The sequence below is a fragment of the Petaurus breviceps genome, unplaced genomic scaffold, assembly GCF_028583685.1.
Source record: "Petaurus breviceps papuanus isolate PSGF00001 unplaced genomic scaffold, PetGlider_PUasm1.0 171, whole genome shotgun sequence".
NCBI classification, from domain to species: Eukaryota; Metazoa; Chordata; class Mammalia; order Diprotodontia; family Petauridae; genus Petaurus; species Petaurus breviceps.
The window spans coordinates 19,550,386-19,567,663 of NW_027185754.1; the positions used below are offsets into that span (position 1 = coordinate 19,550,386).

Consider the following 17,278-nt stretch of genomic DNA (forward strand, 5'->3'; position numbering starts at 1 on the left):
GAAAATAGGCCCGGCAAGGTGCCTGGGAAGCTTTAGGACCAGGAAACTCCCCTACAAGAGACTTGCAACCAGCATCCCCTATTGGAGCCATCACAAATTACGGGCTTAGCACAGCAACCAGGCTCCCCCAGGAGACAGGGTTAATTCCTAGGGAGAGTTTGTGCAAGGAAAGGGAAACAGAAAAGGATGGACTGAATGGGACACCAGAAGACAGCACAGAAGCTAGAGATTCCAGCAGAGGGAAAGGCCTAGACCCAGGCTCCCTATATAGAAATGTAGTGGTAGCCACATCTAATCTATAGGGACTTACCACTTTAGCACTTGAGCTCCTGCCAATATGTTTCCATTTACACAAAACCAGACACTCAAAATGATGACATTTATATCTGAAATATAGCAATTTACTTAGCAACAAGACAAAAGAAATAATAACATCACAGGTATACATTTATTAAAGTAAATACAGAAACACATTAGAAGCCACACATAAACCCAGGTCACATACTCCCACTAATGAACCTCTCAGAAAAACACATGAGTGAGAAAAAAACAAAACCAAACCCTGAGCTTAGGGTAACTCACAACTCTAGATTGTAGGCTTTAATGTTACTGGCCCATTCAGGACTATCTATGTGACACAGGCTGCTTTTCTCCTAACTATTCCCCATCTAATCCTCACTGTTTTCTAACTTGGAAAATCCTCTTTTCTTCTACTCTACAACTTTCAACCTGCAATCTCCCTTGAAAAGGTCCTGAAAAGTGTCATCTCTTAATTTGGTTATAAATTCCCTTTAAGCTAATTTAGTTATCAATTTCCTTCCCTTTAAGAACTCCAACATTCATTAGACTGGCTCTCTCTGGGCAAATTCAGCCAACTATTTACCCACCAAGATATTCTATCATCCAATTAGCTCCCAGCATCTCTTCTGATACAGCAAAGAAGCTGCAAAACCCTGCCTCCTCTCTGTTTTCTCTCTCAAACCAAAGGGGGCAGCACCGAATTATAAGCACTTCTGAGAGGCTTCATCTCTTTCAAACTCTAGGTGGCAATGAAGGGCAACGGCTACTGACTTTTTTTTTTTTTTTTTGGTCTATTGAGCCCCTGACCTCCCAGTCTCTCCTCAGCCAATCAGCAATCTCATAGATGTAGCTTTCTTTCAGCTGACTGCTCCAGTTGGTACCTACTCCAACTCCAACAGAGCTGTCTCCTTCACTCGTGTGTTTCACTTGGATGTTCCACTGCAGACAGGCTTCTACATCTCTCTCTACCCTTTACACCTAATTTTATGATGCTCGTGTCTCTCCAAGGCTCCTCTCCCAGGCTTTGGGAAGGGGGAGAGGAGTGCTAGGGCCCATGCTGAAAATAAAAGGAAGGAGCAGGTACTCAAGGACACACCTTCCTGGATCCTGGGAAAACGAACTAATTCAGTAACAGGTACTTCATGACTAGAGCCAGACATCCCCAGAAAAGGATTTAAGAGCAAGGCAGTAACAACATGGCTTTCTGTCTTCCAGGCCCTGTCATTGCTGGATATGCAAAAGTAAAGGAGATCACAGCCGCCAATTACTTACACGCCAAAGTCGTGGTTTTTAAAACTCCAAGTTTGTTCTCTCCTCTCCTCTGCCCCCTCAATCTGGGTCACCTCCCACCCTGGTATCTGCTCAAGGATGGCAAAACAGTTCTAAAATTGGCTAAGGACAAACAGGGGACAAGATGAGCCTGCTTTAAAAAAAATGCTACTATTCCAAATAAGTGAATGCTGTTTTCAATAGTTTGGGATTATTCATGTCATGGGTCTTTCTTCTATCAGAGCAAAAAATTGAAAATGGATTATATCTGCTTGAGACAGACAGGTAAGCTTTAACTGAATTGATTAACAAAGAGAATTGATAAACAGAGACATGAGCATCATATCAATTGATAACAAAGAGGGGAAAAATTATTCTCTTTCTCTTGAAGGGGGTCAGTCATAGGTGTCCACCTATAAATTGCCTTCACTAATACTTTGCTTTTATATCTTTGAGCTGATCCCACATTGTGTATCTTTTAGAATCATCAGGGCAAGGGCCATAACTCCTCTTTTTACCTCTGGCCAAGCATACCCCAGGGTGCCCACCGAACTGAAGTAAAGACAATTTGATGTCAAAGAGTTTCCAGGAACTTTTGCCTAGGAAAACAGAATATCTCAAGTATTAAATAATTCTTGGCGATACCCAAGCCCTATCAGGAGCAAGTGGTAGATTTTTACCTGCCCAATTCAACCCACCTCTGAGAATTAGCATTTGGGAAAGAGAACAGCACATGCAGTGGTGAAAACGGCTCTAGATCTGGGTTCAGAAAACCTGGGTTCAAATTCTGCCTCTGCTACTTACTACACACACACACACAGACATGCACGCGCGCGTCTGGGCCTTATTTTCATCATCTCTAAAATGAAGAATCTAGATGAGAAGATATTTATGATTCCTTCTCAGGAACCTTAAAAACCCTCTGATTCTAAGTGCTACAACTACAACCTTTGCCATACCCAACTCTCTGACTATTTATCCTCTGCAATGGAGAAGAAGTTAAAGGCATAGGCATCTGGGGGAGCATCCTCAGTTTTCCCACTGGAACACAAGAGAAAGAGACAGATAAATGGATCCCCAAAGGGATCAGAGACTTCCAAAGAGACTTACATTGTATGGTGACAAATATGAAAAAGCTCTTGCTTCACTGTCTAAGTCCTGACTCTGGAACCAGGGGACAACATTTCATAGAATAAAGGATGAGGTCAAAATTCAGACTCTCAAAAGCACTAAAAAGGTGGGGAGCAAGGGGAGAGAGTGTCAAAGCCTTTCGTTATCTTGGAGAAGTCAGGACAGAAAAACACGTCTGGGTAGCAACCTTGCTACACTATTCTTCCAGCTTTAATTACCATGAGTTAATAGGGTCATAGGATTTCCTATAAATTACCTTTCCTTCTAATTATCCTTTCTATTCACCCAAACTGTACTTTCTAAGGTCTCCTACACATCTTTGCCATGTGTAATGCATACGAGAGAGAGAGAAGGACTTTGCAATCTGCTCTCCCTTGTGGGATATACCTCATGACTTATCTGTAAGAACCATGTGACTTCATTAAGATCACCCCCAATGTAGGAAAACACTGCTTCTCACCTCTACCTCATATGATAATTGAATGCAACAGCATAAATTAGGTATAAGACACCTGCTACAACACTGATCCTTCAAATAACATTCTGATGCTATTCAAGGCAAAGCAACGAGACCATTAGCAAAAGCAAGAGGCAAGCACAACTTGGCAAGTGCTTTATTAACAAAGGCAGGAGGGAAAGTGGGCAATGATTACTAGGGGCTTGCTCCTGCCTACAGTATAAAGGACACACGGAGGGTCTAGGTCCTGAGTAGTAACAAAAGGAAACCAAAGGTGTACTCTAACCAATCTCTAATCAGGAATAATGAATGACTCAGGAGCTGAAGTATTTTATACATATCAGCCACAGCCTTTTAAACATAGATCACTCACCACCCTTAGGCCACAATAATTTCAAGAGTGTGCAAATGCCCAAACTGACAGGCTTAGTGAGAATGAGAGAGCTATTTCAATTAAAGCACAAGATTATCAAAAATACTAAGTTATTAATAACCTTGCGGCAAATGTGAGCTGGAGACATGCTTATATGGCCAATTGAGCATGCTTCGAATTAGTGTTTGCAGGTAATTGGCTCAGCTGTCAGCTTTATGCCAGACAGCTGTAAGCCAGTTAAGTTATTAAAATTAAATAATAAGAAGTAGTAAAAATGGACCAGCTGATTGGACCTGTAGTTAAATGTTATCATCTTCTGATTTACCCAAACACTAATGTCTTATTGGTTTAACATAATTCACTACACTTTAATTGTAGAAAATTATTTTTCATTTTCTTTCAAACTGAACATACAGTTCTGGAGGCATAGAGAAAGAAGATTCTAAATAAACTTCATTAATATATTTACTGTTAACTGACCCTATTTCCAATTAATGAAAATCCTTCAGCCTGATTGTCAAAGGCAGCAGCTCACTTTCTAATCCTTTTGTTTCTCCATGAATAATCCCCTCTTAATGCCCAACTCCTGGGAAACCACAAAGCAATGCTGCTGTCTCCACTGGGCACCCAATGTCCCAGTTTGGCGACCCCAGAAAGCATCACTTCAATTCAGGTCACACTCACCTGAAGCTTGCCTAATTGACTGTGGCACACTGGATTTGTACTTTTGTCTATTTTCATAATTGTGTGAACACAAGCCAGCCAAATTATGTGGCAGTCTATTTTGCTTAGGTGAAAATTAAAATGCTAGTGTGACAGCTCTGTGATCTGACTTTTTTCAGACAAGGCCCACATTTTGAAGAGGGCAAAACTGTACATGATGGTAGAAAGTCTCCATCTGACAAAATAATACCAAAAATAACAAGTTTATTTTCCAAACAATGCAATGTTCGGTGCTTTACATTTTGAAGATCAAGATAGCAAATGGTATGACAGTTTGGAGGCATTTTTCAAGGTTATTATTTACAGTAGGACTTTAATCTTCAGATGCAATGACAAATTTTGGTGTCCTGGAGACAATGTCAAGGGTGAAATAATAATAAATAGCTAACATTATATAGCTATTATATTAATAGCTTTAAGGTTTTCCAAATATTTTGTGTATATTTTCAATCAATCCTCACAAAAACCTTGTCAGGTAAGTGCTATTATTATCTCTAGTTTATGTGGGAAGAAATTGAGGTTGAAAGAAGGTAAGGGATAGAGCCACATAGCAGTATTCAAATTCAGGTCTTCCTGACTTCAGGTCCAATGTCCTATCCATTCTGCCGCCAAGATGTCTTTCTGAAAATTAGCCAGGGGACTCCCCACTATGACACAAGTAAATTTCCAAGGATACCCCTCCCACCAGCACCAAGTTAAAAAAATGGTCAATTTCCCTCACTAGTCCACCGCTGCTGAATGCATCACTGTTCTTACTTAGCTGTTTCACCCACCAATGGCTGCAAAGCTGGGGGAGGGGAAGCGGAAGAGATTCTGACAGAGCATGACCCCTACATCATGTTCCTAAGAGATCAGAATGAAGACTCATTGGCAGCAGCTCCATATTTCACTTTTCTGAATTAGTCCCTTTACTGAACACACAGACAGGCCACAGAGCGGAGCAAGTGGTGGGGAAGAGAAGGTGGAATCCTCTGGCATTTCTATGACAGTTTCAGACAAATGGAAGGTCATTTAAAATGGCTGAGATGCCTGCAAAATAACCCAAAAGATTGTTTCCCCAAAGAGAGTTCCAGACTGCTGAAGCGAAACCCCAAACAGCCCTCAAGGACAAGGCTAAGTCTCAGGGGAAGTCACAGAGAGGTTTCAATGCTTTCGAAGTCCCTGACATGTGAAAGGACTGGGAATCACTCCAGTATGGCACCCACAGATCACAGGAATTATAAAAGCTAGAGCTAGAAGGGGCCTGAGAGGCAGGTTCTCATGGGCACGGAGGTGGCGCAGCAGAAAGAGCACCAGGCCTGGAGTCAGGAAGACTCATCTTACTACATTCAATCCTGGCCTCAGAAACTTTAGCTGTGTGACCTTGAGCAAGTCACTTAACCTCTGTTTGCCTCAGTTTCCTCAGCTGTTAAATGAGGATGATAATAGGTTTTTGTGAGCATCAAATGAGATAAAAATTTGTAAATGGCTTAGCATAGTGCCTGGCACATATTAAGTGCTATGTAAATGTTAGTTATTATTATCATCATGATGACATTAATGATGATGGTGATGATGCTTCATTTACAGATGAAGAAACTATGGCTCAGGGAGGTTAGGTGGTGCAGTGAATAGAGCACCGGCCCTGGAGTCAAGAGGACATGAGTTCAAATCCGGCCTCAGACACTTAAAGCAAAATGAGCCATGTGACCTTGGGCAAGTCACTTAACCCCAATTGCCCTACCTTCCCCCCTCCAAAAAGCAAAAAAAAAACAAAAAACAAAAAACCTATGGCTCTTGGAAATTTGGTTGCACATGTAATAAACTGAACTAACAAAAGGGCAATGAGTTTTCTTATGTGAATTGGTCAGAAATTTTACATCAAACTGGAAAAAAAAGCCTTCCTTCTGTAAAAAAGGATATAAAGTCACATAGTCCAGACTCCTGGTAGGAAACCCATCCCAAGGACACACAGAATATTTCTATCCCTCCTTCTCTAAAAAGCTTTGCAGGAGATTTTTTTTTTAATTTATTATTATTTTACAATATTCAATTCCACAAGTTTTTGAGTTCCAAATTTTCTCCCCTACCCTCTCCCCCTCCATGGCAGCATGCAATCCGAGATAGGTTCTACATATATCTTCACATTAAACATTAGTCAAGTTGTAAAGAATTACAATCAATTGGATAAGTAACAAGGAAGAAGAAACAAAACAAAATTAAAAAAGAGCAAGTAGTTTGTTTCAATCTGTGCAGGAGATTCTTCAAGCCCTCTGTGAGATGACCTACATATAGTCCCCATATCAAAAAAAAAAAGTTTTCAGAGAGTAAACTCAATGTCTCCCAGTTACCCATGTTTCTCTTCTAACCTAACAGCCCCAAGACCCTTGTCAAGGGATCCAGGTGCATTTGTGAATCTCTGTAAAACTTTACTCCCTTTTTACCATCACTGGAAATCCCAGAGGTCCTTCCCCTCTAAGAGAACAGGAAACGGACAGTGAGGCTTTCTACTTCGGGGCAGAGCCTTGGCTCTGAGACCCAGATCCCTCATAGAATCCCTGGGAATCCACCACATTTAAAATTTTCTGGTGCAACAGTCAAAGCTGTATTCTATTTTTCACCTGTCTACTTCTAACTGGCTGCCCTTCCTTCTCTTGTCCTGCCCCCTTCCTTCCTCTGTCCCTCACAGGGCTGCTGTGAAGCTCAAAAAAGAAAAAAATTTACAAGTATGCTGAAAAGCACAAAGTCCTATACACATCTGAGGGGTTATTCCTATTTTTCCCTTCTGATGTTTCTTTTTAAATTTAAACCTAGCTGATCTGGCTATGGCCACTGGCCATAGTCTAGTCTTCCAATTCTCTCTACAAAAACACAATTTCTTAGTCTTTTTGAGCTTCTTGCTTAAAAGTTTGTTGTTCTTTTAAAAAAATGCATTCTGGGACTATCTTCTTGCTTAAGTTCTCCCAGGCTTCAGCACAAAAAATTACCACTACTCAGTGTGCAAGATTAATCAACTGACATCAATGCACTGGCAGTGATCTCAGTTGACTATGGGCAAATTACTCCAACTTTCTAAATCTCTGTTACTCCATATAACTATAAGCAAATTACTCCAACTTTCTGAGCCTCAGTCCTTCCAACTGTAAAATGAAGCTGAAACTTGCACCACAGGTTGTTGTGGGGGAAGGTACACAATCACATTAAAGGACTATATGTGAGTTATCCTCCTGGACTACATTCCCTCAGATTCCTAGAAAAAAACTTCTCTCTGTGGGGCAGCTAGGTAGCACAATGGATAAAGGACCAGTCCTGGAGTCAGAAGGATTTGAGTTCAAATCCAGCCTCAGACAACTGAGTGACCCTGGGTCACTTAACCCTGATTGCTTCCCCTCATCCTCCCAAAAAACCCCACCAAACTTCTCTGTACCCCCACTGGGAAGGGGAAAGGCACAGAACAACAGAGGGTATTTTTCTGGACATCACCAACTCTTCTGAAGTGAGGAGAAAGTCAACTTTCAAAAAGCTATGGCTAGTAGACAGACAGAAGTCCTGCCCTAGAAATGCATTACCAGGTCTGTAGGGATTGACCTCTGGATGCTGTTTTGTGAAACACTATGGGCAGGAAGCACAGGCATTCCTGAAGTAGCACTTGGGGCTCCCTCCTTGGAATTCAGATCTAAGAGCTTTTACTTCCCTCACAGCCAGAAAGGACACATGAAGCAAGCCCAAGATGGAGATCACACTGCCACTCCAGGGATCTGTGGCTGTGGGGCAGTCAATTTATTCCTGCTCCATATTTTCAGCTACTTTGATAAATTTTACTGCAAACCACAGTTTTGGAATCACTCTGGACCAACCTAATTGGGCCAGGTTCCTTTAGGGTAGGACATATAACTTGTGAAAAATGCTTTCAATTCATTTCTATTTTGTGCTCTTCATTAATCTATGGAGGCTCTCTATCCATCTCTTACAGGGACCTGAGAGGTTCAATTCTGAGATGAGACATCAATGGTTCTTCCTCCAGTCCACCAACAATTCCATTCACCCCATCTCCCAAAAGAAGGGTGCTGGCTAACTGGGATCCATCTGAGACAGGGCTCTGAAAGGCTCCATTCTGAGGGCATATTTTTCCAAGGTCTTCTTCAGTCATTCCTCCTTATCCTTCCCACCTCAGCAGGGCCTGGTAACAGCAGGTTACTGTCAAAATGCATTTTTGATATTTCACATCACAAAAGCTTGGGGAAGCTCGGAGATTAACTGGAACAGCAGACTACAGATATCGCATTGCCTATCGACAGAGATCACATTGCTACAGCAGATGCTATGAGAAGTTTGATTATTACTCCCTACCCTGATTCAGTCCCTTCAATAGGTAAGATCTATGAGATGTAACATGGTGTGGTCATTTACTAATGAATATATTAATTCTCCCCAAAAGCATTCCATTTCTGACAAGGTCCTTTGAACTCCTCTCCAGCCAGACTTCCCTTACAATGCAGTCCACATGGCATACGGTGCTATGAACTAATCTACTGGTTCTCTCTTCAAGGTTTCTACTGTAGTTACAGCTTTAAAGTTTAATTTTACCTCCATTTCTTCAAACTATATTGCTTCTATCAAAGACTTTTTAAAAAATTTCTCTGCCTGATTCTTTCATATTCACCTTCACTTTTCATTCTCATCCCCAATTCATCCACTGTATTCTTTCTTCTCTGTCCTTGAGTTAAATAAAACACACTATAGGTCACAGACCCTTATCTTTCCTCATTCCCAATGGAATGTAATGAGTACCAAAAGAGATGGTGCACAGAAGAAATAAGGAGACAGAAACTCAGATCCAGCTGAGCCTTTCTTCTTAAACCAGGTTTCCTTCCAGTAATCAGCCCTAGGTGCCAATTTCTTTTAAGCTTACAGTGTAACAAACTGTCTCCAAGACACTTTTGCTTTTTAAAAAGTGGTGTCAGGAATGTACCCCCAAGCACTGCTCTCACCTGGTATCCCCATGAGCTACACATGAATCAGACACAGAGACAAGCCTTTGCATACTACATTGCTGATTGGAGTAAATCATAAAGGACAAGAATACATATCCATGTGCCCAGGGTCCAAAAGAAGCCATACTGGGATGAAGGAAAATGAGAAATTCAATATGATCTGCCTCTTTCTTCTACTGCCCCTGCTTGGTTAAGACTAGGGACAGAGGTAGGGTTAGGCTAAGTCTGAAGTTGTATGGCATCCCAAAACGAGTTGGCTTTCAAGTCAGAAAGTCTACATGATGTCACCAACAGGAGGGGGGGGGGTGTAATCAGATCATTTGCATTTGTTTAATTCACATTTTCAGCTGAAGGCCAACACTTGATCCTATTAGACTGCCCAGTCTTTTGTTACCTGTTCTAGAAATGTGGCCAGAGAATTGGGTAAAGTCAAGCAGATGATGGCCCAAGGGGCTATAGTGGTAAGACCAACCACCCTCTCCCCCCACCCTGAAATAATAAGATCAAAGGATCACAGATCTAGTGGTAGAAGGGACCTCAGAGGTCACAGAATCCAGGTACTTCAGTTTACCAACAAGGTACATAGTCACAGAGAGTGTGACTCACTGAGCATCACACAACAATTAAGAGTCCGAGGTGACCTCTGTATCCAGGTCTTCCTGGCCCCAAGTCCAGCCACTCTCATGATTGCAGATCGACCTTCCTTGCCCACCTAACTGGAGGTGCTGACTAATGAACCCTTCAGAATATTTTATGAGCCTCTAACACTCTTATACATAAAGTCTTCTGAGCACAGCAGAGATGATGGCAATGTTTACACATAAAACTGGCAAACTGTTTTTCCTAGTCTTTCAAACCTCAATAAGGGCCATTTTGTAAAGTTTCTTGCAAATTACAGAAAGAAAGTCCAAGCACAGAATGATGGGGCACTAAACCGTATTGAAAAGTAATCAAAGATTATTACGATCAAATACACTGCCAAGAACCAATGAATTGGCTACAGCAAAAAGAAAACTAATCATTTAGCCCCATCTAGAAGTGGTATTCATAATCCCTACTCAATCAGTGCTGTCAGTGCTGGGCCTCATCTGTCCCTCTTCCTGGGAACATAAATTACTAGTTTTTTACATTTCAATCTTTACTCAGAGAAACAAGATGGGCTTACCTTTCCAACTCATATTCCTTCATTCCCACTTTTACTGCCTTCATGACCTGGAAGACAGATATTAACCAAAAACATTTGTATTAAGAATATGAAATAATACTGTAATATAAACTATTTATAGTACAATATTTTTAGAAGATCCTCTTTCATGAAAATAATTCCATGTGCATAGAGAACAGATTTATGGTAAATAGGGACTCCAAAAAATACTCCGTAAATCATATAGTTTAACTAAATTGTTATGGAGAATTCTTATTCTGAAACCATAAATATAAAGGTAGTGGGTTACACTAAAGAAGTACCTTACTGAAGTCAATTCCAAACATAAAAATTTAATCAAGATATGTTTAGTGAATACTTAATGCTAAGAAAGCTATGATGACTATCAATAAAAGGCTTCCCCTGTTTAACTTTTGTGAAACACAAAGAAAATTAATTAGTAAAAGAGATTACTATAGATAAAAACCCTCATCTACTTCCCAACACAAAGATGCTTTTCATACTGAAGAATTTAGCTTTATACTACTTGTCAGGTCTAGAATTCTTTTTCCTAAAACCTTTCAAGAAATATATTCCTAATCTATCTTTTATTTCCCATGTATGTGAGAAGGGGGTGCCCTTTCCAGCTCTAAATCTCTGATCCCAAAAAGCTGCTTGCTAAGAAAATGAAAGATTAAATGTATATAAATCATAAGCAGTTGTGTGTATTTCCAACAAAATCTAGCAGGAAGTGAAAGAAAAATTCCATTTTAAATTCCCACAGAAAGTATAAATTACCTGGGAGTCTAAATGACAAACATACACACAAGAACTATAATTACAAAACACTCTTTACACAAATAAAGATATAAATAATTGAAGAAATATTCACTGCACATGGGTAGGCCAAACCCATATAATAAAAATAATGATAGTATCCAAATTATTTACCCAGGTAGTACCATACCACCCTAACTACCAAAGAATTACTTTATAGAGTAAGATTAAGTAATAAAATTCATTTGGAGGAACAAAAGATCAGGAATCTCATGTGAATTTTTTTTAAATGAGAAGAAAGGAGCTTAGAAGTACCAGATCTCAAACTATATTACAAATCTGTAATCATCAAAAACAATTTGATACTATTTCAGAAATAGAGATTAAACCAGTGGAACAGATTAGACACAAACTGAACAAAGTAAACTAAGTAAAGAATAGGTGAAGAAGCTTAATGTTCAATAAACCCCAAAATACCCACTATTGGGTCAAGAACTCACTATTTGATAAAAACAGTTAGGTCAACTGGAAAGCAGTCTGGCAGAAACTAGGTGTAGACCAAGAATCTAAGATAAATTCCAAATGGGTACATGATATAAAGGGTAACATCATAAACATATCAGAGGAGCAAAAAAGAAATCATCTGTCAGATCTATGGATTGAGCAAGAGTTTATGACCAAACAAGGGACAGAGAGGATCACAGAACAATTCTGATTACATAAAACTAAAAAGTGTTTGCACAAACAAAACCAAAGAAGCTAAAATTAGAATAGAAGAAATCAAACAGGAAAAAAAAATCATTGCAGCAAATTTCCCTCATAAAGGTCTCATTTCTAAGACATATAAGGAACTGATTCAAATTTACAAGAATAGAAGCCATTCCTCAATTGATAAATGGTCAAAGAATTTTAACAGTTTTCAGAGGAAGAAATCTAAGCTATTAATAGCCATGTTAAAAAAATACTCTAAAGGGGCAAGCAGCTAGGTAGCACAGTGGATAGAGCACAGCCCTGTAGTTAGGAGGACCTACGTTCAAATGTGGCCTCAGACATTTACTAGTTGTATGCCCCTGGGCAAGTTACTTAACCCCAATGCCCTCCTCCAAATGCTCTACATCACTAGTAATTAGAAAAATGCATATTAAAACAATTTTTATGTTCCATCTCTTACCCATCAGTTTAACAAAACTTAGAAAAAAAAGTAAAATGACAAATGTTGGAGGGTCTATGGGAAAAAACGGTCTGCAGATGCACTGTATTGGTGAAGCCATGAAGTAGTCCAACCCTGCTGGAAAGCAATTTGTAACTATACTGCAAATGCTATATATATATGCATGCATATATATGTATGTGTGTATATATTAACAAGTGCATGTATTATATGAATATGTATGTATATATGAATATGTGTATATATATAGTGCATATTTTATTATATTATATATACTCTTTGATCAAACCATACCAGTACTACATCTATACTCCAAAGAGATCAAAGAAAGAGGAAAAGGATTCAAATATACAAAATATTCGTAGCAGCTCTTTTTTTGTGATGGCAAAGAACTGGGAAACTGAGTGACTACCCATCAAATAAGGAATGACTGAACATGTTATGGTATATGAATGAGATGAAATACTATTGTGCTATAAGAAATGATGAAGGAGGGACGGCTAGGTGACGCAGTGAGTAAAGTGCCAGCCCCAGAGTCAGGAGGACCCGAGTTCAGTTCTGGCCTCAGACACGACACCCACACCCACACACACACACACACACACACACACACACACACACACACAAACTAGCTGTGTAACATTGGGCAAGTTACTTAACCCCAATTGCCCTCCAAAAGGCAAAAAAAAAAAAAAAAGAAAAAAAAAGAAATGATGAAGGGATGGTTTCATAGACACCTGGAAAGACTTGTATGAACTGATACAGAGTGAAATGAACAGAACAATCCATATAATAAAAACAATACTGTAAAGACAAACCACTTTGAAAGATTCAGGAATTCTGATCAACAAAATGTCCAATCACAACTCCAGAAGACTCATGATAAAATATACTATTCACCTCCAGCTAGAAAGCTGATGGATTCAGAGTCCAGATTAAGACCTTTTATTTTGGATACAAGCAAGGTGGGAATGAATTTGTTTTGCTTGACTACATATGTTTGTAACAAGGATTTTGTTTTTCTTGTTCTCTCAAAAGGAAGTGGTGGGAGGTAAGAAGAGATGGCAGATCTTGACAAAAATAAAATTCAATTATAAAAATGAATGATTACAAGCTATATTTTGGGATCATTATTGAGAAAGAAAAGCGTCTTAATAATTAAAGAGAGAGTACCAAGAAAGAGTCCCCCTTCTCTAAGTACTCTGTTCATCTGGAGCACACGTCTTTTTTGCAAATGATTCTGTAGTACGGCACTACCAGTCCTACAGGGCACACAAGCTCTTTTTTCCTCATTTTTAGATGTGTAAACAAAGCTGCCAATGTCACCCACAACCTAGTGTTAAGCGTCTTGGCTCTTTTATGTCTTTTAAACGGTGCACAAAGTGGGGTCTATGGACACCTGGGGTTCCCTGAGACCCTTTCAGAGTATCGACTAGATCAAAACTATTTTACAATAATATTAAGGCATCATTTGACTATTTTTAAAATCCTCCCCTCACCACCTTCATATCTGTGTGAGGCCAGATTTTCCTCATATACTGTACTTTAACCAAAATAATATATCACAACAGACAGAATGCAGTAGATATGAAAATCTAGTTGTCTTCTGTCAAGCCAAACATTAAAGAAGTTTGCAAAAATATGTAAAACAATGCTATTCTCCTTATTTTTTATTTTGAAAAATGGTTATTTTTCATAAAACATATTTTAACATGCTATAATTTTATTATCTTTAAATGAATTCATAAATATTTTTAAATGTATCAGTTTTAATTTATAATATGGTGAATACTGACAGATATAATCCACATAAACAAAAGATCTTTGGAGTCCTTAAAAACTGTTAATAGTGTGGAGTCCTGAAACCAAAAAGCTTGAGAATTGCTGGTTTAATTTATCTCTCAGCCTTCAGAGCTCTTACTTTTCAATAAGGGAATAATATTTAAGGGACAACTGAAAAGGTGAAATCGCCATTATATCTCCTATATAACACATGCCATATTAGCAAGTTCTTTGTTCCAGAGTGAGTCAGACATGGCCTTTATGTGCTTCCAGTTCCCTCTAAGATCTGACCATTAAACAAGAGAGCCCAGCACATTCCCTGAATCCAGGCAAGCAATTCCAGGCAGTAACAATATCCTTACCTCCCTATGGGCATCACTGGAGACTTTGTTGGTATAGCGCAAAACCTCCAACTCCATGTCAGTTTTAATCACACGGCTTCAAAGAAAAGGAGAGAAACAAGTCAGGTGAAAATTGGTGTCTAAGTCAGCTCTTTTGATAATGAATAAATAGAGTTTTGTCAGAAGTGAAAAAACAACAGGGTGGCCACATATCTAATGACTATTTTTCAAATAAAGAAAACACTAAATTAAGCAAGCAAAAACAAAACTAAATAAACAATTTTGACAAAATGTCAACAGCAAATTCATAGCATTCCAATGCCCCTTCAGATAAACTGACCAAACTGGAGACTTGTTCCTTGATGTGTGATTCTATTACACTCTGAAGCCTCCTGACAGACCATTCTGACTTCTTAATGGGTCAGTGTGCATTTCATCAAACATGGGCTTTCCTTTGACTTCATGTACTCCCCCATCATATTGGTGTCCCCAAACATCTTGACAAGAGACCTTGTTACTGAATAGCTGGAATAATCAAAAAGTCACTATTTGAGTCTTAGAATCATATCTAGCCCTAATCTCATGTAAAAATTATATGAAAAAGCAACCGCAGTCTGTCATTCATTACTGTCCACATTGACCATCTTTACAAGGAAAACATAGGTTTGGAGGAATGAAGGGCAAAAGAACACACTAGCCACTTTTATCCCTATGGAGTTTGTTTTTGCCCATAATTGAGCACCAAATTTTGCCCTTAAATGACATCTAGACATCAACAACGATGTCTATGGAAAACTGTATCCACAAAAAGGTATCTTCTGTGTTAAAGTTTCTGTGTGTGTGTGTGTGTGTGTGTGTGTGATGGATCCTTTTACAGTCTGATGAATTCTACGGACTCCTACTCAGAATAATGTTTTTAAACACATAAAATAAAATTCACTGAATTACAAAGGAAGACAATTATACTGAACTACCTCAAAAAAAAATTTTTTTTTAAAGCTCAGAGACCCCAGGTTAAGAACCCTTGTTCTAGGTTGTAACTCACTGCTCACATGAGGCACTGTATTGCCCTAGAAAGACATTATTCCCAGCTTATTTGTCCTTTCATAGCTTTTATAACTTTGTATTCCTTTCACAAAAAGAATTCACAACCTCTCAAAAGGTTGTCAAGTCTCATGAAATGAGCCCTGCTATGAATTTCCTTATTGCTAATGGGTGAGGGCCCCCTTTCTCTCAGAAGAGGCTGCTGAACTTCGTGAATGGCTTGTGAGAAAGATGGCACGAATATGTCTATTTTTCATATTTGATGTGTTTTGGTATGAGCTACATTATGAAGCTGTGACTCACAGATAGCTTCTTTCACTCATCAGCTTGGCAGCAACCGTTTTGACAGGATAGCTTGTTTTACTAATGTTGGTCTTCAACTAGGGTCAAAAAGGAATGCTGAGGCCCCCAAACTTCTGCTCCTACATGAAATCCAGTCTCAAAGGGCTTGCTGACATTGTGTTTTGGGCACACAGTCACCTTCTCTCTTGACTCACAGATGCCACACATTCCATACCTTGCTCCCCTCTCCCACTGTGCTCTACCCCCAACACCCACAGTCATGGAGTATCTTGGAGCTAACATTCACTATCTATCTCTGAGTTCTCTAGGGAGCACATGTTCCTGGTTTCTCAGACTATACTGCTGTAGCCTCCCTTGTTTGGCTAGGCTAAAAATATGGAAGTAAAATCACTGAGATCCTGAAATAGTCTTTTAAAACTAAAAGTACAAAAACTGCCCATGATGAACATGTGTTTACCTAGTGATAGAATCTGTGGTTCCTCATACTTCTTTTCTTTGCTTTGGGGGGGTAGAAGGGAGGAAAGACCAGGTCTCCTTATCCCTCAAAGTCTAGAAGTACAGCAGCTACCTGATCCCACAGCCGATCAGCTTGAGAGTTCTGACCTGCTCCTTTTCCAACCTGGACTGGTTCACCCCTTCTTAGGCAGCCTACTGTCTCCCCTGTTCCTAGGGGCTCACTATATCAGTGCCAGCTTTAGTCCAGACAAGCATCAGGTGTGATCCCTACTGCAGCTCAGAACTCCTGAGCTCAAGGGATCCTCAGCCACCCCCCAGCAACAGGGGTGACAAACAAAAAAAGGTTATCCTCCCCGGCTCCCCATGCTTCATACCACACACCGAACACAACTCACACACACCCAGCTCTTCAGTACTGTGCAGGGGAAACCCAGGTGTGGGAGTGGGAAAGAATATGGCTCCTACAGGTTTTAGTATTGTCTCAGAAGGACAGAGACATGAGAGCATCTCTGTGTGTGCCCATACATGTGCATACGTGTATGCACACACACATACACACACAGGCCCAGGTGTATGAACAGCACCAATATTGAAAAGACTGTCCAATTTTATGCAAAAGTGAATCTATTTCGGCTACAGTGAAACAAGGATGGTCTCAGAACAGGATGTTAATGCAGAAGCCATTCCCACAAGATAAACACCAATGCTGAAGGCAGCTTCTTTTCAGGTTTGAGCAGGGACATGCTTATCCAGTAATGATGACTGGCTAAGTTTGAGTTATTTCTTTTATGTCCAACAACTGATGTGTAGCTGATTGTCTTTAGATCCCTGCTCCATGAGAGAGGCAGCAGCTTCTGTCTCTCACTGGGAGAAAGAAGAGTCTCCTTTCAGAAACTGAAAAGTGTCACCCTTGCTGCAGGGCTGTGCCAGCCCCGGGGAGGCCAGGAAAGTTCTCTGGAGCATTAGATTGTAAGCTCCTGGAATAGCCTCTGCAGCCCTGGTGCCCAGCACAGGGCTATGCTTAATAAATTGTA

At 39.8% G+C, this 17,278-nt stretch overlaps 1 protein-coding gene across 1 annotated transcript in view; it reads right to left on the bottom strand.

The window, feature by feature from the left end:
* The window catches only part of PEPD (peptidase D), a 250,763-nt gene that overhangs the window by 149,919 nt on the left and 83,566 nt on the right, over positions 1 to 17,278 (bottom strand). Inside the window, exons 8-9 of the mRNA XM_069082634.1 lie at positions 14,463 to 14,538; positions 10,392 to 10,438 (exon numbers count right to left, since the gene is read on the bottom strand). Coding sequence (XP_068938735.1) covers positions 10,392 to 10,438; positions 14,463 to 14,538 — 123 coding nt within the window. The remainder of the gene's footprint in view (positions 1 to 10,391; positions 10,439 to 14,462; positions 14,539 to 17,278) is intronic.